Source organism: Heteronotia binoei, chromosome 1 (genome assembly GCF_032191835.1).
Source record: "Heteronotia binoei isolate CCM8104 ecotype False Entrance Well chromosome 1, APGP_CSIRO_Hbin_v1, whole genome shotgun sequence".
Taxonomy (NCBI): domain Eukaryota; kingdom Metazoa; phylum Chordata; class Lepidosauria; order Squamata; family Gekkonidae; genus Heteronotia; species Heteronotia binoei.
In genome coordinates this window covers 256,647,088-256,668,798 of record NC_083223.1, presented here as the reverse complement: position 1 = coordinate 256,668,798, position 21,711 = coordinate 256,647,088, and the positions used below count along the sequence as shown (strand labels likewise).

At 46.5% G+C, this 21,711-nt stretch overlaps 1 protein-coding gene across 2 annotated transcripts in view; it reads left to right on the top strand.

The window, feature by feature from the left end:
• LGALS12 (galectin 12) overlaps window positions 1–14,022 on the top strand; it is a 403,592-nt gene extending 389,570 nt beyond the window's left edge. For both annotated transcript variants that reach the window (XM_060253998.1, XM_060253990.1), the window contains 6 exons: window positions 446–565; window positions 3,221–3,259; window positions 3,527–3,553; window positions 3,644–3,732; window positions 8,882–9,044; window positions 13,391–14,022. In XM_060253998.1, the coding sequence (XP_060109981.1) occupies window positions 446–565; window positions 3,221–3,259; window positions 3,527–3,553; window positions 3,644–3,732; window positions 8,882–9,044; window positions 13,391–13,537 (585 nt within the window). In that variant the 3' untranslated portion in view covers window positions 13,538–14,022. The remainder of the gene's footprint in view (window positions 1–445; window positions 566–3,220; window positions 3,260–3,526; window positions 3,554–3,643; window positions 3,733–8,881; window positions 9,045–13,390) is intronic.
• The last annotated feature ends 7,689 nt before the right edge of the window (window positions 14,023–21,711 follow it).

Below are 21,711 nucleotides of genomic sequence, written 5' to 3'. Positions count from 1 at the left end.
GTTATGGGTAATGCTGCAGGTCCTGGTTGGACTACAATGTAGAGCCCTAGATCCAGGGGTGAATTCTAGCAGGAGCTCCTGTACATATTAGGGCACACACACCCCTGATGTAGCCAATCCTCCAAGAGCTTAGAAGGCTCTTTTTTGTAAGCTCTTGGATGATTGGCTACATCAGGAGCGTGTGGCCTAATATGCAGATATGCCTAATATGCTAGAATTCCACCCCTGCCTAGATCCTCCAGGAAGAGTATGGAGGTACTAGATGATAGGATTTCTTTTTTAAAGTTTCTTCCAGGGTCCCTGTGCCTTTTAAAATAAGGGTAAGAGGTAGTTCAGCTCTGACCCAGGGTCTGAGGTTGAGCTGCCCCCCCCCCCCCCCAGGGCTGCCTCACTCTTGCTTTTGGGCTTTTATCACATCCCAAATTACTTCTGTCTCCTTCCATAGGTGAGCGTGAACAGCCTTCACTTCCTCCAGTATCGCTTCAACATGCCACTGGCCCTGATAAACACTCTGGGAGTCTCTGGTGGCATCTTTGTGAAAACCATCGCTTTCCTGGCCAGCAATGTACGATTATTTAATTTACTAACAATATACGTTTTATCTTCTGCTTTTCTCATGAATCAAAGCAGTTTAAAAGCTCTGCGGTTTTAAAAACTGTGTAAAGTGGCTTATAAATTTGCCTGTAATAAGAGCAATACATTCAGAGTTCTGGTTTGGCTATTTTGGCATTAGGTTCAGCCTAGGATCGCCATCTCTAGATTGGGCAAAAGCTGGAGATTTTGGGGGTGGAGCCTGAGGAGGGTGGGGTTTGGGGAGGGGAGGGTCTTCAGCAGAGTATAATGCCATAGAGTCCATATATGCCTGATATGCTAGAATTCCACCTCTGCCTAGATCCTCCAGAAAGAGTATGGAGGTACTAGATAAGATTTCTTTTAAAAAGTTTCTTCCAAGTCCCTGTGCGTTTTAAAATAAGGGTAAGAGGTAGTTCTATCAGAGGCATATTTCTATAGCAATGAAGAGCCTGTGAATTTAGGGGGAGGTATTTGTGAGTTTCCTGCATTGTACAGGGGGTTGGACTAGATGACCTAGGAGGTCCCTTCCAACTCTATGATTCTATAATTCCACCTTCCAAAGCAGCCATTTTCTCCAACTGGAGATCATTTGTAAGCCACCTGCTGGAGGTTAACAGCCCTAGTTTCAGAAGATTTTTTTTCTTGTAGTAATTCACTTGTGGAACTCACTGCTGTGAGGTATATTAATTTAGGGTATTTTTATGCTGCCTCTTCAGAGTCCCGCTTGAGGCAGCTTACAATTAAGAACAATATGATGTAAAAACAAGCCATTGGATTTAACAGCATAAAAGCTATCAAAAGCAGACCATTAGAAACTTGTAGGAATTATTTTTAAAACCCTAATTAAAGGCCTAGGGGAAAATGAGTTTTGGCCTGGTGCCTAAAGGAAAAGGAAAGCAGGCACCAGGCAGGCTTGAAAAGCTAATTATGTGCAATCTGAAGCCGTGAAAATGAGCTTCTGCCAATGGCATTTGAAATTTTATTTACTTTCTTGCTCAAGGCAGATTACACATAAATTAGTGTAATCAATAGGATGAATATCTAATATAAGTAGAGTTGCCAGCTCTGGGTTGGGAAATTCCAGGATACTTGGTGGTGGAGCCTTTGGAGGATGGAATTTAGAGGCAGGAGGGACCTTGGTTGGCATGATGCCTCCACCCAACTTCCCTGCCTCAGAGGCAAGACTTTCCCTCCATTTTTCTTAACATGTCTAACTGAAACACCCTAGTAATGTGAGTTCTTTCCTGAAGAACTCTGCTGTTTCACCTTGTCAAAATATAATGCTTGGGCTGTTTGCTCAGCCCAGGAACCTGAGGGAAGAACCGGGAGCCCCCTTTAACTTTAATGGCACTCTAGATGTCTTTGTATTCCAAATTAACAAAATATTTTGTTCAACTTAGAGGGGGAAGGTCAGGTGAATCAGGAGTAAAATTTCCGAGGTAACTCAATATAAATAACTCTGAGGTAAAACCAGTACATGCACATACTTTAGTTCTTAAATTTCTGGCTGAGAGTTTCTTAAGCCATTCAGTTGCTTAAAAACCGTGACCAATATCCCACTCACCTTGCGCCGCTCTGATGCTCCTCTTCTCAGCGGGGCTTCCATCCGATTTCACACTATCTGCCCCGGGGCTGCAACTAGAGTTGTCTTTTTCACGCAGCAGAGGTTTCTGTTTGCTGTGCGAAAAAGCTGACACTGGTTGCAGCCCTGGGGCAGATAGTGTGAAATCAGACGGAAGCCCTGCTGAGAAGAGGAGCGTCAAAGCAGCGTAAGGTGAGTGGGAAATTGGTCAGAATGTTGGAGAGACTTTTGTTGGAGTGTTTTCCCAAGCACTTCAGTATACTTTGATTTCTCTCTGACCCTTTTGGCTTTCAGAAGGCTGGGACACTCTTTCCAATACTCAGTTTCCTTATCTCAAAACACTAGTACTCATCTTGAGTTTTTAACTGACTCTTAAGATCGCCAAAGGCAGTTTGTAGGCTGGGGATCCACACCAGGCTGGGGATCTCTGCACTCTTCAGAGCTAACTCCCTGTTTGACTAGTTGGGGAAGTTTCTTCTCTCTCTAGAAGATCTATCTCCTTTCTTTGGCCTGAATGGAAGACTTCATCTAACTACCCACTCATCCTTGCCAACTTTCTCTAGTTCTCCTGTCTGTGTTAAACTGCTTTCAGTCAGGACTGAATTTAAAATGAAATCTCCTCAACGTTCAACTATAAAGTCTCTTTCTGCTCAGCTGATGCCAACCAATCAGATCGCTTAGAACAACCTGTCACTCAAAGCTCTCTGACCCTGTGAAGAATTGACCTATATATGTTTATACAACACAGATATAAAATTGCCGTCCATCACAGTTGCATATTATGCCATAGAGTCAGCCCTTCAAAGCAGCCATTTTCTCCAGGGGAACTGATCCTTATAATCTGGAGATCTGTAGTCTGATCTTTGTTATTTGGAGATCAGCTGTAGTTTCTGGAGTTTTCCAGGTACTACCTGGGGGGTTGGCAGCACTGATATATCAGGAGAACTTGAAGGAGAGGGTGTGGTATGTATTTCTCAGCCCTGAACAATGGTGAAATTAACACAGCTAGATCTTTGTTGATTCTTGCAGGCCCTTGATCTGTAGTATTCTCTTTCTACTTGGCAGCCCTTTGATTCCAGCCGAACAGGATACCCTATGGCCCCGGTGAGTATAGGGATGCTTCCAAAACTACTCCTCCTCCTCCTCTTGAATTTCTCCCCAAATTGTGGAGAATCAAATCACCCAAGGGTCAGAATGGGGTGGGGAAAGATGCTCATCCCTAGCATATTGGTTAATGGGGGAGGGCACCTCTTGGTTTAAAGCCTGCCTCAGAGTCTGAACCCCTCCATCTGCCCCAACACCAGTCTTTCCCCTTTCCAAGACAGTGATTTTAATCCCACCATTTTCTTTCTTGCCCTGCTCTTCCTGCAGCATCTGCATCTAAACAACCCTAGTCTGGTGAGTCTAAATAACGTTTGTTCACTTTTTCTCCACCAGCTGCAGTTAATGCTGCTGCTAATTCTCCTCCTCCTCCTGTTTTGCCTTCAGATTGTTCCTCTGACCCGCCTGCTCCCCCACACCCTCAAGCCCGGAGATGTGATCACAGTGCGAGGGCTGGTGCATCAGGATCCAAAAGAGTAAGTTCGCTTCCTTTCCACTTTTTGTTCACTCTCTCTCTCTCTTTTTAATGATCCTTGGGGCAATTGCGTCACTAGTAGCAAATGATTCGGACATGGTAGTTTACTTAAGATGGTTTACTTTGTTATAGCTTGTTTGCAGTGGAGCTCTGGGTAAGAACATAAGAAGAGTCCTGCTGGATCAGACCAGTGGGCCATCTAGTCCAGCATCCTGTCTCACGCACTGGCCAACCAGTTCCTCTGGACGACCAACAACAGGGCACAGAGGCTGAGGCCTGCATAAGAACATAAGAAGAGCCCTGCTGGAGCAGATCAGCGGGCCATCTAGTCCAGCATCCTGTCTCACACAGTGCACACCTTCTCCTCTGGAAGGCAAACAATGGAATTGAGGCCACGGCCTTCCCCAGATGTTGCCTCCTGGCTCTGGGATTCAGACACTGACTGTCTCTGAATGTGGAGGTCCTCAGTCATTGTGGTTAGTAGCCACTGATGGACCTGCCTTCGATTAATCTATCTAATCCCATTTAAAAGCTGTCTGTGCCTGTGGCCATCACTACATCCTCTGGCAGCAAATTCCACATTTTAATCACTCTCTGTGTAAATTAGTATTTCCTTCTGTTCGTCCTGGATCTTTCTCCTCTTCATTTTCCTGCATAGTGTCCTTGGAGAAAATAGTGTGTTTCTAACCCTGCTGGCCATGAGAGTGTTAGGGAGCAAATGACCTTACTTCATTTCTGACTTGGGGTAAGCTAATTGAGTGCTGGCACTTAGGTCCTTTACAGAAGTAATATCCCCATGGCAACACTTTATCAGGAGATGTGCTACCAGTGATGGTGCCAATAGGGATAGTCCATGCCATTCGCATTGGAAAAAGTCCAGAAAAGGGCAACTAGAATGATTAAAGGGCTGGAACACTTTCCCTATGAAGAAAGGTTAAAATGCTTGGGGCTCTTTAGCTTGGAGAAACGTCGACTCAGGGGTGACATGATAAGAGGTTTACAAGGTTGAGAAAGAAGTATTTTTCTCCCTTTCTCACAATACAAGAACTCATGAACACTCAGTGAAATTGCTGAGCAGTTGGGTTAGAATGGATGAAAGGAAGTACTTCTTCACCCAAAGGGTGATTAACATGTGGAATTCACTGCCACAAGAGATGGTGGAGGCTACAAGCATAGCCAGCTTCAAGAGGGGATTAGATAAACTTATGGAGTAGAGGTCATCAGTGGCTATTAGCCACAGCGTATTGTTGGAACTCTCTGTCTGGGGCAGTGATGCTCTGTATTCTTGGTGCTTGGGGGGGGGCACAGTGGGAGGCCTTCTAGTGTCCTGGCCCCACTGATGGACCTCCTGATGGCACCTGGTTTTTGGCCACTGTGTGACACAGAGTATTGGACTGGATGGGCCACTGGCCTGATCCAAAATGGCTTCTCTTATGTTCTCATGTTCATCTCAACAGGGGCACCATTAGAGTTGCCAGCTCTTAGCTGGGAAGTACCTGGAGATTTGGAGGATGGATCTGTGGATGGTGGGGTTTGGGGAGGGGACCTCAGCAGGGTGTAACACTATAGAGCCCACCCTCCAAAGCAGCCATTTTCTCCCGGGGAAAACTTGATAATCTGAACATCAATTACAATAGCAGGAGAGCTCCAGGTGGAGGCTGGCAACCCTAGGCAACACATGCGTTTTGCCTGGACAGCATGACTGGACAGCTTCAGCATGCATCAATCAGAACTCAGAACTATTCATTCAGGCCACACATCCTGAAGCCATGCGCTGTTCCTTTTCAGGCATCGTGGTAACCATGCACACCAGGATGATTTTTGAAGTTAGGTAGCTCCTGGTAAGTCTGGATGTAGTGTCTGGAAAGGACTGCTGGAGAAGATTTTTTTGTGTGTGCATGTTTCCATGCCATTGAAATTAAACTGGAGAGTATGTCTCACTAATGTGGTTTGCTTCTGGCCATTTTTTTTTACCCCCCGTACTAATAGTCTCGGTTGTGCAAATCATCCCACCACATCTTTTCATCTCAGTCCAGGTGTAGAGGTTTTGGAGAAAGGCTGTGGCTCAGTGGTAAAGCACCTGCTTAGCATGCACAAGGTCCCACGTTCAGTTCTCAGTGTCTCCAGTTTTTAAAGGACCAGATCATGGTTTATGAAAGACCTTCAACTAAGACCCTGGAGAGCCTTTGCCAGTCTCAGAAAAGACATACCCTGGTGGACAAAAGACCTAATTCAGTATAAGGCAGCCTCAAATGTTCATGTGACCTACAGCTACAGTTTCAGCACTGAAACATAAACTGTTATCTAGAAAAGCATCTGAAGTCTATTTATTTCTCTCCCCACCCTCCTTTCTCTGTTAAAAATTTCTTGTTTTCCGAGGAGTTGCATGCATATTTGCATATGATCTATTTTCTGCACCTCAGTGGTTTCTTGTGAAGGAAATTTTGCATCACTTCTCATGAAACCGTTCTTGTGGGCTCAGTGGTATAACGTTAGCTTTGTATGCATGAGGCTAAGCCACCAACTCCAGGTTGAGAAATCAAGATCATAAGAAGAGCCCTGCTCGATCAGACCAGTCCAGCATCTAGTCCAGCCTTCTGTCTCACACAGTGGCCAACCTGTTACTCTGGACAACCAACCATAGGTATAGAGACCCTCCTCTGATGTTGCCTCCTTGCTGTGGGATTCAAAGGCTGACTGCCTCAAAATATGAAGTTTCCCTTTAGTCACCATGGCTAGTAGCCACTGATGGACCTGTTCTACAGGGGAACTGATCTCTGTAGTCTTGAGATCAACTGTAATTCTGGAAGATTGCCAAATTCCATCCAGGGGCTGGCAATCTTGGACTACAGGTTTGGGCCCCGGCATGATCAGACGTCTCTGGTTTAGATCTCTTGGGGGAAACCACCTAGGAAGTCTCAGCCTCTCGTCTGCAATATGTGTGATGCAGTAGCTAAGAAGGCAAATGTAATTTTGGGCTATATCAACGGAAGTATAGTGTCCAGATCACGTGAAGTGATGGTATTGCTTTACTCTGCTCTGGTAAGACCTCACCTAGAGTATTGTGTTCAGTTTTGGGCACCACAATTCAAGGAGGATTTAGACAAGCTGGAATATATTCAGAGGAAGGCAACAAATATGGTGAGGGCAGTGTTCCTTCTAAGCTGAGTTGGCGTGAGCTAGCTCACAGATTTTTAGCCTCCAGCTCACACATTTTTGTCTTGGCTCAGGAAGGATGACCCCAGAGCACAATAATTTATGCAGTAGCTCACAACTTTAATATCAGTAGCTCACAAAGTAGAATTTTTGCTCACAAGGCTTTGCAGCTTAGAGGGAACATTGGGTGAGGAGTCTAGAGACCAAGTCCTATGAAGAAAAGTTGAAGGAGTTGGGTATGTTTAGCCAGACGAGAGATGACTGAGAGGTGATATGATCACTATCTTCAAGTACTTGAAGGGCTGTCATATAGTGGATGATGCGGAGTTGTTTTCTGTTGCCCCAGAAGGTATGACCAGAAACAACGTGTTGAAATTAATTCAAAAGAGTTTCCGGTTCAACATTAGGAAGAACTTCCTGACCATTCGAGCAGTTCCTCAGTGGAACAGGCTTCCTCAGGAGGTGGTGGGCTCTCCTTCCTTGGAGGCCTTTAAGCAAAGGCTAGATGGCCATCTGACACCAATGCTGATTCTGTGAATTTAAGCAGATCATGAGAAGGAGGGCAGGAAGGGTTGCATCAGTACTTAATTCTGGTGACCCTTTCATCTTCTTTGTGGTCCTTGTGCAGTCTACACACTTGGGTAAATTCTTTGCAGTCAGGCATCAAGTTTTCTCCAGGCCAGTTTGGCCAGGGATCCTGGTGGCTTTTTTGTTTTTTTTTTGCCATCTTCTGGGCACGGAGCAGGGGTTACTGGGATGTACGTGTGTGGGAGAGGTATTTGTGAAGTTCCTGCACTGTGCAGGGGGTTGGACTAGATGACCTTGGAGGTCCCTTCCTACTCTGTGAACAATGAACAACTACGCTAGCCTGTAGTAAGAACTGCAACCATTGTATGAACACTGAAAGCATGAGATAAAACAGTGTGTTCATCTGTCCTATTCTGTCGGTGCAGATGAAGACAGTTTCATTTGTAATTCCCTCAATGACCCCTCCTTCCTGCCTTTTGTTTCAGTTACTGCTTTATGTGCTTTTAATATGTGTTTTAGTTTTGGTTTGAGTTATATTTATAGTACCTGTTTGTAATGTTTTATGTTAAATGGGGAAGGGCTGTGGTTCAGTGAAGAGCCTTGGCTTGGCATGCAGAAGGTCCCAAGTTCAGTCCCCGGCATCTCCAGGTTAAAATGTTCAGGTACAAGGTGACATGAAAGGCCTCCGCCTGAGATAGGGTTGCCAGGTCCAACTAAGAAATATTTGGGGACTTCGGGGATGGAGCCAGGAGACTTTGGGGGTGGAGCCAGGAGCAAGATTGTGATAAGTATAATTGAACTCCAAAGGGAGTTCTGGCCTTCACATTTAAAGGGACCGCACACCTTTTAAATGCCTTTCCTCCATTGGAAATAATGAAGGATCGGAGTATCTTCTTTTAGGGCTCATAGAATTGGATCCCCTGGTCCAATCTTTTTGAATCTTGGTGGGTATTTTGAGGAGAGGCACTGGATGCTATGCAGAAAATGTGGTGCCTCTGTCTGAAAAAACAGGGCCCCCCCCTAAGAGCCCCAGATGCCCACGGATCAATTCTCCATTGTACTCTATGGAAATCAGTCTCCATAGGGAATAATGAAGTGCCCAGCAGACATTTCCTTTTCTCCTCCTCCCCCCCCCTGCTTTCTGATGACCCTGAAGTGAGGGGAAGGCCTCCAAACCAGGGGATCCTCTGCCCCTACCTGGGGATTGGCAACCCTAGCCTGAGACCCTGGAGAGCTGCTGCCAGTCTGAGTAGGCAATACTGACCCTGATGGATCACCAGCCTGAGTCAGCATAAGGCAGCTTCATGTTCTCAAGTAAGCTGCCTTGGTGGCCCTGACAGTTAGGGCAGTTAAGACAGTATACAAATTTTGTTTTAAAAAATTAAATAATAGTCATAATAGACTATAGTAATTAGATGAACCCTGACTGTTTGACTCTGTTTCCGTTATCCCTGTAACCCAACTAGGCTCCGCCTCAGCTTGAAGAAGGACCCCTCTCATGACATCTTGAGCTTTAGTGTTTATTTTGGGGACCAAACTGTGTTGTGGAAGTCCTCTGCAGACCAAAAGCAAAACTCTGGGGAGAAATTGGTATCCTGTTTTCCCTTCCACCCACAACGATACTTTGAGGTAATGGATCTCGTTCTTTTTCTGCAGCGATTCCCATACTCTGGGCCATTTATTCATTCACTTCCTGTATACCTGCCTTTCTCCTAATGGGGACCCAATGCTGCTTACATCATTTTCCTCACCTCCATTTTATCCTCATGGCAACAGCCCTGTGGAGTGGGTCTTAGAGTTGCCAGCCACCTGGAGATCTTTCAGCATTCCCACCAATCACCAAACGACAGCAATCAGTTCCCCTGGAGAAAATGGCTGCTTTGGAAGGTAGACTCTATGGCAGTATATACCACAGAGCTCCCTTCTGTTCTCTTATCTCCGGGAATTTCCCAGCCTGGTGCTGGCAATCCTAGTAGGCTGAGACTGTGACTGGCCCCAGGTTACCTAGCAAGCTTCCAAGGCAGATAGGGTTGCCAAATCCAATTAAAGAAAAATCTGGGGACTTTGGGGGTGGAGCCAGGAGACTTTGGGGGTGCAGCCAGGAGACATTGGGGGTGGAGCCAAGAACAAGGATGTGACAAGCATAATTGAACTCCAAGGGAGTTCTTGCCATCACATTTAAAGAGACAGCACACCTTTTAAAATGCCTTTCTTCCATAGGAAATAATTAAAGATAGGGACACCATATTTTGGGGCTCATAGAACTGGACCCTCTGGTCCAATCGTTTTGAAACTTGGGGGGTGTTTTGAGGAGAGGCACTAGATGCTATACTAAAAATTTGGTGCCTCTACCTCAAAAAATAGCCCCCCCCCAGAGCCCCCAATACCCACAGATCAATTTCCTATTATTCCCTATGGGAATCGTTCTCCATAGGGAATAATAGAGTGCCTAGTAGACATTTCCCTCCCCCCCCACGCTTTCTAAAGGGGGGGAGGGCCTCCAAACTAGGGAATCCCCTGCCCCCTCCCTCTCTCACACACACACTTACCAGATCTTCCTCCGGACAACTCTACTTCCTATCTGTGTTCCCTCTTCATATCAATGTGTTTCCTCTCCTGTCTGCCCACCGCCCACCAAGGTCTATGAAGCAGGGCAGAAGCAACAATGGTTTTAGAACAGTCCACCCTGAGCGAGGGGGAATCTCAAATGGGCCCTGCTGGGTGGGGAGTTTGAATAGGTTTGCTAGCTCTGACGTGGGAAGAAATGCCTGGAAATTTGGGAGCAGAGGCTGGGGAGGGGAGGGAGCTCCACAGGGATGCAATTCCACCAAATCAGCCATCTGGCACTGCCCTTTTCTCCAGGGGACCAGATCTCTGTAGTCTGGAGACCAGCAGGTGTAATTCCAGGAGAACTCTGGCCCCACCGAAAGTGGTTGTCAACTTGAAGCAGGAACCACTTTGGACAAGGGCAGCTGCTGTCACTGGTTTCTTTCCTTTTTAAAAACTTGGGGAATGCACAGCTGTGCATGCTGTTTTCACTTGTCCGGTATCACTTCTCTTGGCTGTTGCTTTCTATTTGTCTTGCTGCTTTTCTGAGTTTCTTATACTCTCTGTTGCTTATACCTTTGCTACTCAGTCTTTTTGTTTGTTTGCAATTTTATATAGCTGTCCAACGGGTGACTTTTTTATATTGGCACTTTTATTTTGTTAACATTTATTCTGACCTTTTCTGCATTCTGACTTACTTCTGGTTTTCTTGATGGTCAATCTGTAAGTACTGGAACTGGTTAAGGCACAGCTCTTCCACATGTCTGCCCTCCCTGTACATCTTCACAGTTGTAGAGTCCATTTATTTTCTTCTGCACATGGCTTAAATAATCTGTTTTTTCAAGGGAGAGTACTGTTGTCATTGGTGGCATAACTGCACCCCCCCCTATTTTTTAAAAAAGGCCTTAAAATATTGATATCTCAATGTAGTGTTATAATGATAGTTTAAGTAGGTTCTCTGAAGCCCCAGTTGTCATTGAAAAAACCCTCCAAGTTTCTAGTCTCTTCCCTCATGGGGATATTAAGGGGAAAACATTTATGTGTGGGAAGGTGCTAGAGACTGTCAAGCATGGTAAAATTCCATTGATAATTGATTGTTTTAGGGTCCTGCCTAACCTGGTCTGTGAAGCATCATGGAGGATCCAACTTTGTTAGCTTGTTATTTTTTCCCTTCCCCCATCTTGCTTTATGGCTTATAATTAGAAGTAGTGAGAACTGAAACCAAGTAATCAGCGCCTTCTCATACCTTCCTGTAAGGGAGTGAGAGCCATCTGGGGAAAGCAAGGACACAGTCCTGATAACACTATGGGAACGTAGACATTTATGATAGTTTATGTGTGAACGCTACCCTGCAACCCCATCCCTTGGAATCCCTTTGAAGTAGGTCTTAAAAATATTGTATCAATGTATTGTCAGCATTACTCTCAAGAACCTGTTACCAAAGTATCGGTCTATCAATAAATGTAGTCTTTGTATCAACTTCGACTCGTCATTGAACCCGCATGTTTGACAGAGACTTACTTTTTCAAAATAATGAAAGCTGTTGCAACACTACAGTGATATATTGATACTTCAGAGCAATTTAAAAATAAAAACAAAAACTGAAAGCACTTTCCTTCAGGCCTGCATTGTTTGATGATAATGATGACTGTCTGATCATTAAAAATTGGGCGGGAGGTGGGTTGGACAAAAAATCCTGTCAAAAACATTCCACACAAGGAAAAAGCTGACTCAAGATCGGCTTCCAGAAAAACATCAGGATAGAGGTTGTTTCAAAACAACCAGAAGGGAGGAGGGGAAACCACCAGGGAATAACTTAGCTTGGAAAAATGTTGACTGAGGGGTGACATGATAGAGGTTTACAAGATTAGGCCTGGGATAGAGAAGGTAGAGAAAGTACTTCTCTCCCTTTCTCACAATACAAGAACTTGTGGACATTCATTGAAATCGCTGAGCAGTCAGGTTAGAATGGATAAAAGGAAGTACTTCTTCGCCCAAAGAGTGATTAACACATGGAATTCACTGCCACAGGAGGTGGTGGCAGCTGCATGCATAGACAGCTTCAAGAGGGGATCGAATAAACATATGGAGCAGAGGTCCATCAGTGGCTGTTAGACACAGTGTATTGCTGGAACTCTGTCTGGGGCAGTGATGCTTTGTATTCTTGGTGCTTGGGAGGGGCAACAGTGGGAGGGCTTCTAGTGTCCTGGCCCCACTGATGTACCTCCTGATGGCATCTGTTTTTTTGGCCACTGTGTGACACAGATAGTTGGACTGGATGGTCCATTGGCCTGATCCAACATGGCTTCTCTTCTGCGCTTATGTTCTTAACGGGGGGGGGGGGGGAGGAGAAGTGAAAACGAAAGACACAAAACTGCATGTGGAAATCAGGTGATAAACTGAAGTAGTATATAGCCAGAACTGACAGCAAAACTCATGCAGAAAAGCCTTTGATTGCCACAGGGAGGTGCTGCTGCTTGATGCATGATGTGTTGTGTGAATGGAGCTAGGATTCCTGTCTTTGGCTGAGTTATCCTGTGCTGGCACTGGCTTTATTCAGGACAGAGATCCAAAGCTGTCTTATTGTTTTATCGCTACACCATCTACTTGACCTCCCCTACATTGACCTATTGATTTACCATCTTGATTATTAGATGTCAGGCCAACAATTATGACATCCACATTTTTCTCTGTAAAGTGTGCCCGAACCGCCTATGCTGTATTTAATGCTGCATTTTCATCCTGATATGCTTGTTTGATTGTTTTAAGAACATAAGAGAAGCCATGTTGGATCAGGCCAATGGCCCATCTAGTCCCACACTTTGTGTCACACAGTCGCCAAAAAAACCAGGTGCCATCAGGAGGTCCATCAGTGGGGCCAGGACACTAGAAACCCTCCCACTGTATTCTTGGTGCCCCCCCCCCCAAGCACCAAGAATACAGAGCCCCAGACTGAGAGTGCCAACAATATGCAGTGCCTAATAGGCACTGATGGACCTCTCTTCCATATTGTTTTATTGTTGGGTTTTTAACCGTTTTATTGTGTTTGTAATCTGCCCTGAGCCCATCGTGGGAAAGGGTGGAATATAAATCTACTAAAATAAATAACTAAATAAATTGCAGCCTAGATGCTTCTCCTTCAACAACATTCACTCTGATTGGCCATGAATACTGTTTAACAGCAGATTGCTTAACTGGAGATCCCAGGGATCAAACCTGAGACTGAGTGCAAAGCAGATGCTTGACTACTACTAGCTATGGTTCAGCCCCTTGTATGTAGGAAAGGAAAGCAGAATTAATTATTCCTGCAGAATCATAGACTGGTTAACTCTTCCTTTCTTTTGTATACCAATAAACACCGCTTATTAGTAATTTCTTAGCATATGCCTCCCCACCTAACTACATCTTTCCCCTCTTCTTCTCTCCAGCTACTCTTCCACTGCGAAAAGGACCATCTGAAATTGGCATTGAATGGGGCACCACTTGGACAGCGACACTTTCCTTTACCTCCCGCTGAACCCATCACAGAGCTGGCAGTCGAAGGAGATATGACACTTTACAGCATCCTGTGCTGAATTTGCCCCAGTCAAGTCTGGCTCCATTCCTGTTTTTCCAAGACTGAAGTTGAGCTATGCACCACTGGGTGGTTCTCCTGTCCTGCTTTTGTATGCAGCTGGAGAAAGAGGATGTTGGAATATACCTGTGTATGCACAAGTTTCCCTGAACTTAGAAAGCTAGTTTGACAGGCCTAATGGTAGGCTGGAAACTTCATTCCTAGCTTTCTGTTTTCTAGAGAGCCAGTTTGGTGTAGTGGTTAAGTGCGTGGACTCTAATATGAGAGAACCAGGTTTGAGTCCTCACTCCTCCTACACATGGACCTACTGAGTGACCTGAGGTCTGTCACAAGTTATCTCAGAGCTGTTCTTTCAAGAGCTCTCAGAGCTGTTCTCTTTCAGAGCTCTCTCAGCCCCACCTACCTCACAGGGTGTCTGTTGTGGGGAGGGGAAGAGAAAGGAGATTGTAAGCTGGTTTGGACACCAAGTAAAGGGCGGGGTATAAATCCAATCTCTTCTTCTTTTCTAGGGAATGGTGGGGGAGGACCTTTCAATAGAATGGTGCTTTCATTCTCTCTGTGTTGTGAGAGAGAACTGGGTACTTTGCATGTGTTTCTTCTGAACTCTGGCCTCCTGTTTCAAAAGAGCCTTGAGCTTGTAGCCCTTTATGTATTTTCTGAGGAAAACGCACAACTTATTTTTATTTGGTGAATGTACAGTATGGCCTTTTCCCAAGCATTAATAAAAGAACAGTGGGTTTCACTTAGGTTCCCTCTGCCAGCAAGGGAAACCTCTGACCAACAGGCTGAGAGCCAAACCACATATTAACTTGCTTTTCGTGTGTCCTTTGCAACCACATTGCAGCTGCAGGACACTGCTCCAAAGAAAAAAAAAAAAAAGCTGCTGCCCAGCAGTTTCTCACACAAACCTGCTTGAAGGGGAGTTACCTCACCAAGTTTGGTGTGAGAGCCAATTTGGTGTAGTGGTTAAGTGTGGGAGAACCGGGTTTGATTCCTCACTCCTCCACTTGCACCTGCTGGAATGGCCTTGCGTCAGCCATAGCTCTGGCAGAGGTTGTCCTTGAAGGGCAACTTCCATGAGAACTCTCAGCCCCACCCACCTCACAGGGTGTCTGTTGTGGGGGAGGAAAGTAAAGGAGATTGTGAGCCGCTCTGAGACTCTGAAATTCGGAGTGGAGGGTGGGATATAAATCCACTATCATCATCAATATAATCAATGTTTGTGTACATATAGAGGAGCAGGAACAAAATTGGCAAAATAACTCTCCCCCGCCCCCGGATGCAGTTTTTGTTGTATATTGAACTCTGTCTTGTGGCTTACCATGTGTTGTCATGGCAGTGGCAGTTGCTGCTCCTCCAGTCTGGGCTGCCTAGTCATCAACCAGGGTGGCAGCTCTCTGTGGCTCTTCAGCAGGCTAGTATCCCATCCTTGTTGCCAGTGTTATAAATTGAGGCCAGAACAGCTCTTCTTAGAAAAGAGCAAGTGATTTAATCAGTTCACAAAGCACAACACAAACACAGCTCAACAATATCCCCACTTATATACACTCCAGACATTGCCTCCAGCCCATCATCTTTTAATAACTATAGACAATGTTACAAGGGTCCCAGAAGTCAGCCAATCCAAATATTTGTTGAAGGAAGGCCCAGTCACGGCAGTTCCCTCCGAAACAGTCTCTTTCCTGATTGGGCAAAGCTTAGAGTTCTTAGGAGCCTAGCTGAAGGCAAGACAGAAATGTACAACAGTTTCCGCATGAGAAAAATGTTTGCAGCCCTGCCTCCCCCTGTAGCAGTGTTCTGAGCCCATATGGGCTCTCCTTTTTTAAAAAAAAAAGAAAGAAGCTGTTTGGCTGCAGGGAACACGTGGAAACACATGGAGGGAAAAGTAGGGTTGCCATTCCCCAGAGGGGGCAGGGGATCCCCCGGTTTGGAGGCCCAACCCCTGCTTCAGGGTTATCAGAAAGCAGGAAGGGGAGGGAAATGTCTGCTGGGAACTCTATTATTTCCTATGGAGACTTATTCCCATAGGAAATAATGGAGAATTTTTCCACGGGTATCAGGGGCTCTGGGTGGACTGTTTTTATGAGGTAGAGGCACTGTATTTTCAGTATAGCATCCAGAGCCTCTCCCCAAAATATCCTCCCAAGTTTCAAAAAGATTGGGCCAGAGGGTCCAGTTCTACGAACCCCGAAAAGAGATTCCAAGGAGTTTCCCACAAGAATGATCTCCAGTGGTTTCTTGCTGCTGCTGCTATTGAACACATCTGCAACAGGGTTTCTGAGTCTTGAGCTCTCCTTCACTCTTTCTCTGTATTTCCCAAGTGGTTCCACTCTGCATAGCAGTGCAATAGCTTTGCGTTTTGTCTCTGGGGTTTAAACCACAGAGTTTCTAGAGATTCCTACAGCAATCCTTTGTCACGTGGCAAGTATACAGGCTGTATCCACGTGTTTCTAACCTCCAACCTGTTCCGCTGTGTATGCTCCCTGTAAGAGGAGGGTGGCATAGCCCATGACACTGAAAGCCTGTATTGAAGCTGAGTGTGTCACCTACCCATCTGTGAAATGGAAATGACGCAGAGCGTTTGCAATAATAAAGGTGAACTAGAAACAAGAAGTTGTATGAGCAATGAACTAGAACAGAGGACGGCAAACTTTCTGAGCTTGTGGGCACCTTTGTAATTCTGACAGAGCATTGTGGGTGAAGCTCCAAAATGGCTGCCACAAGAGCAGAGCTTATCTTTAAGGTTGCTGAGTCTGTCCTGGCAGCCAGCAAGGGATAGAGGGACTTACCAAGAGCAGGAGGGAGGCCCAGGCTAGGTCTCTGGTGATATAATATCTAGGGTTGCCAGCCTCCAGGTGGGGCCAGGAGATCTGCTTTTACAACTGATCTCCAGCTGGCAGAGATCAGCTCCCCTGGAAAAAATGGCTGTTTTGAAGGGTAGACTTTTTGGCATTGTACCATGCTGTGGGCCCTCCCCTCCCCAACCCCCACCCTCTCCCAGATCCACTCTCAAAGTCTCCAGCTATTTTCCAACACAGACCTGGCAACCCCAACATTACTTCCTCCATGCACTGGAAGTGACATCATGACATTGTGCTGTCACAGCAACACTCCGGTATTGGGACAAAAACTCTGTTAGAATGTTTTCTACCATAGAGTTTTTGCTCAGAAACCAGAGTGTCACTGTGATGTTGCCAATGTGATGATGTCACTTCTGATACACACTGAAAGTGACATCGCCATGTCGCTGGTGACATAACTTAGGCCTCCCTCTTGCTCCTGGTAAATTCGCACCACCAGCCAGCTGATTGGCGGCAGCAGGGCAGGGCCTGGCAGCAGAAGATCTCCTGCCACCAGCGGTGGGGGAGGGGGGCAGGCTGGCAACTCTACAGTCACACAGTGAAGATCCTTGTGCTGTGGTGGCAACAGCTGCCAAAGCAATGTTTAAAAAAATCTGCACAGCCAATCAAAACTGCAGTGACTAATATGAAGTCTGTCAAAGCAAAAGTCTTATTTCACCCCCACCTACTTTCTAAAAACTAGTGTTTTTAGCAGTGCTTTTTTTGTAGCAGGATCTTCTTTGCATATTAGGCCATGCACCCGTGATGTAGCCAATCTTCTGAGAGCTTACAGGGCTCTTAGTACAGGGCCTCCTGTAAACTCCAGGGGGATTGGCTACATCAGGGGTGTGTGGCCTAATATGCAAAGGAGTTCCTGCTACAAAGAAAGCCCTGCTAAAAACACTTGGCAGGCACCAACAAAAATGTTGGTGGGGACCATGTTGGGGACCCTGAGCCAGAATGTGTGTGATATTGTGGAGTTGTCTCCTACTAAACCCCCTTCCCATTTCCCCCCAAGAGGGGACCAGTGATCTCAGGGCTAATTTGGTACGGAGCAGCAATGGTAATTGAGTTTGGTCCTCATGGAAAAACCTTCTAGTAAAACCACAGGTTCAGTTCAGCTAAATCCTAGCTAGGCATGGAAATCTTGACTGAGTTCAGTGAGTAGGGTTGCCATCTTTGGGCTGTAAATTTCCTGGAAATTTGTGGGTGGATCCCAGGGAGGGTGGGGTTTTGGGGAGAGGAGTGACCTCAGGGATTATAATACCATAGCATGCCCCCCCCCCCCCTCCAAAGCAGCAATTTTTCTCCTGGGGAACTGATTTCTGTAGTCTGGAGAGCAATTGTAATGGAGAGAGACCTCCAGGCGCCAACTGGAAATTGGCGAGCCTACTTGCTTTCAAGATACTTTCCCCCAGAGAGCTGCAGCCCTTAAAGACTGATTTTCAGACTACCTTCAGGTGTTTTACCCGGTGTGTGGCTCTTGTTATAAGAAACAGGATCTTCCCCATTGTGGCACCATCTCTCTAACCTCTGTAACTCAACAGCTATTCCTCTGGTGTCAAGCTTGATGAGTTCCAGATCTTGGATGAGAATACTCTGATTCGAGTCTCTGTTCTTCTGGATTGTTGCAAGGGATCTGTTAGTTTTCCTCTTGAAGAGGAATGGCTTTGGTTCCAGGTGAAAGAATAAGAAGCCCAATGAAAATCACTCAGAACTTGTCACCAAGCCAAAAGTGCTATGCGTATCAATGTCTATAAATGATTACTCTCTTGGAAATAGGAAAGCATCAGAGTGTGCTGAATAAGAACAGCCAGTTCAGAAGCATTACCTGCCTACCCTTTTCATATCACTATGTTCCCTCTCTTAATATCGGCGTGTTCCCTCTTCATCTCATTGTTTCCTCTCCTGCCTGCCCACCGCCCAACAAGATCTATGTAGCAGGACAGAAGCAACAATGGTTTTAGAACAGTCCCCCCTGAGCGAGGGGGAATCTCAAATGGGCACCGTTGGGTGGGGAGTCTGAATAGGCTGGCCAGCTCTGACATGAGAAGAAATGCCTGGAGAGGAGGGATGTAATTCCACCGAATCAGCCATCTGGCACTGCCCTTTTCTCCAGGGGACCAGATCTCTGTAGTCTGGAGACCAGGTGTAATTCCAGGGGAACTCCGGCCCCGCTGAAAGTGGATGGCAGCTCGAAGCAAGAACCACTTTGGACAACGGCAGCTGCTGTCACTGGTTTCTTCCCTTTTTAAAACTTGGGAATGCTGCTCTTGTGCATGCTGTTTTCACTTCTCTTGGTTGTGTTCACTTCTCTTGGATGTTGTTTTCTACTTGTCTTATTGCTTTTCTGAGTTTCTTGTACACTCCGTTGTTTGCACCGTTCCTGCTGCAGTCTTTTTGGGGGTTTTTTTTGCAATTTTATACAGCTGTCCAATTGCTGACTTTTGATTTTGCCACTTTTACTTTGTTGGCATTTATTCTGCTTCATTCTTTGTGATGTTTTGCAGTTGCCAGAAACTGCCTCAAGAGATCCTCAGGAGAGAAATGCAGAACACGGGAAAGCAAAGCTCCATGTCCCAGCCGCATCTCTGTGTCTGATGGAACTGGTAAATTGCACATCACCTCCCAGGCACGGATGCAGCAGAACTTTTTGCTGTTGGGGGAGGCTGCCTGTCATTTCTCTGCGTTGCCTGGGACTGGCACTTTTGTTACGAGGAAACTGACAATGGGATTTGGAATGTATGAGGAGTTACCCTTATCGCTCTTTCTAAGACTACATTTGAAAATTTAAATGGCCTTTTTGAAGATGTTGTGGCCTTTTGCTTCATGATGATTCCTGTCGAAAATACATCTAGCTGTGTGCTCCAGCAGAACTTTTTGCTGTTGAGGGAGGCTGCCTGTCGCTTCTCTGCATTGTCTGGGACTGGCGCTTTTGTTACGAAGAGACTGACAATGGGATTTGGAATGTAAGAGGAGTTACCCTTATCGCTCTTTCTAAGGCTACATTTGAAAGTTTAAATGGCCTTTTTGAAGATGTTGTGGCCTTTTGCTTCATTCCGTGTGCTCAAGCAGTGTGTGGCTAGACAGGTGGGGGCCAGGAGTTGGCGCAGTTGTGGGCAGGGCTCTGTGCCTTCCCTTCTCTTTTATGCCCTCTGAGCCGCAGCAAAGACACACTCAGCTGCAACTATGGTCACCAACGTTGTTGTTCTTCTGTCTCTGCTGGCAGCTGTCATCCCCCAATATGGAGAGTTAGTTGAGGACATAAAGGAACAACCGGTCTCCAGGTCCGAAATACAGAAGGCAGCAGATTTTGCTGTCCAAGCCTATAACAACGAAAACAACGAAGAGTATTATATGCGACTAGTAAAGCTGTCTCGAGCCCAGGTTGGAAAATGGCTTTGGGAGGAATTTGGGATGGCAGTAATCGGGAGGGCAATGGGAAGGGGAGGATTTTAATCTAAAAATCAGCTTTGAAGCCTTCTCTCCCACCCACCCCTGGTTCCTGTTGTCTTAGGCAGGAATTTAAGCGGTGAAACCATCACAGCACAGAGTTGGAACAGAGGGCAATCTAACCTTGTATTCTACTTGGTTTCCTTTGTAGTGTTTTGAGGACCTTTAATAACTGGGGGACAGACAGGCAGACATCTAACTGGTGTATTTATTTATACTTGATTCCAGGGGGTATTTAATAGAAAAAGAGGTGCTGGAGCTCATAAGCACAACTCATTTGCATATGCCACACACCCCTGACGTCACTGGAAGGTGTACAAAATCATATCAGCATCTACCTTAAAATGCTTCTTGAATTATAATAGTCATAAGAAAAACTTACTCCCATCATACTTTTACAATTACTTTCTCCAATGTGGCCACAATGGCATGATGAGGATTTCCATCTGTTTGCTTGTTACGTTTTGGTTCTTTTCCTGTTTTTTTTTGTGGGGAGAAATATTAGGAAGTTTATCAAATCTTAAGAGTTCAGCAAAATTCTCACAGGGGGTTTGAACAATGGAACCCAGAAGCAAGTATTGAGTGGGGGGGTAAGAAAGAAAGAGCATAATTGTTATATATGTGATCGGTAATGTGTCTATTATATGGAGTCCTTGCCTGGCTCATTGGAGGCTGTAGGACTGAGCTTGGGGACTCAGGAACCAAATCCCTGCTGCTCTGCTCCAATCACGAGCCCCCGGCTGGTTTGAATGATCCAATAGGATGCTAGCGCGGGAACCTGGAATGTATATATAGTTGGCTCTGTTGGCCCAGTAGTTAAGTCTTTGAGTGCAGCCCTATATGATGCTGTATTTAATAAAGAGCTATGTTCACTACCACCTCGACTCTTCCATGCGTTGAACCCACTATATTATAGTGGCAACGAAGGCGGGATCCTGGTGAGCTAGCCTAGCAACTGGCACAGCACCTGCTGCATCCGCATCCAGCTCCGTGCCCCGCCATCGCTGACAAAATGGCTACTATGCCAGGAATGATTCCAGAGTTCGATAGCGCCAACCCCGAGCGATGTGAGACCTGGCTCAAGCATCTGAAAAACTACATAGTTTATCACAAGGTCGTGGGGCCCAAGAAGAAGTTGCTGCTGCTCAGCTCTTGTGGCATGAACATCTTGGAGTTGGCGCAGGGCCTCACGGCACCCATCACGCTCAAGGCCGCATTGGGGGCCCCGCCCTCACCCCATGGCTGAGACGGGATGCCGCCAGGAGCACCCCCCCCCCCGCATCCCTCCAAGGCCCCAGCATACCTCCTGGCCGCCCGACACGGCCCACCCCTCCGAGACGCCAGCCGGAGCAGGGAACCAATGGGCCCAACCACAGGCTTGGGCAAGGTGGCCGAGCCGCGACTGTGGCCATGGAAGGGAGAGGGCAGGAATGCCGCCCAGCCAAGAGGGCGGGGGAAGCAGGAGCCCCGAGCCGCAGCGGTGCGAGCCGCCACGCCCAGACGCAACCACAACGCCCCAGCCCACTCGACTGCCGCCTGAAGACCATGCACCAGGGAGCCCTTCCCCAGCATTCCTGCTTATAAGCGGGGACGGAGCTACCTGGGGGTGGGACGTGGGAGGAAGGGAGAGGGCTGGGAGAAGGATAAAAGGCCGCAAAGCTAAGAGGTCAGGGAGGAAGCAAGCTACTGCGATGGACAGGCGGTCGAGACAGAGAGAAAGTGGAGCCCAAGCACAGCCGGGGAGGACATGAGCATAAATGGGTGAGGTAACCCAGCTCTGTCCTCCCGCATTCTGAGACCTCTGAGACGCCTAGACGGGCCCCGGCCCAAGCCAGGTCAGCAGGACATCAGAGGCCATGGCGTGGCAGGGGCCAGAAGGGCG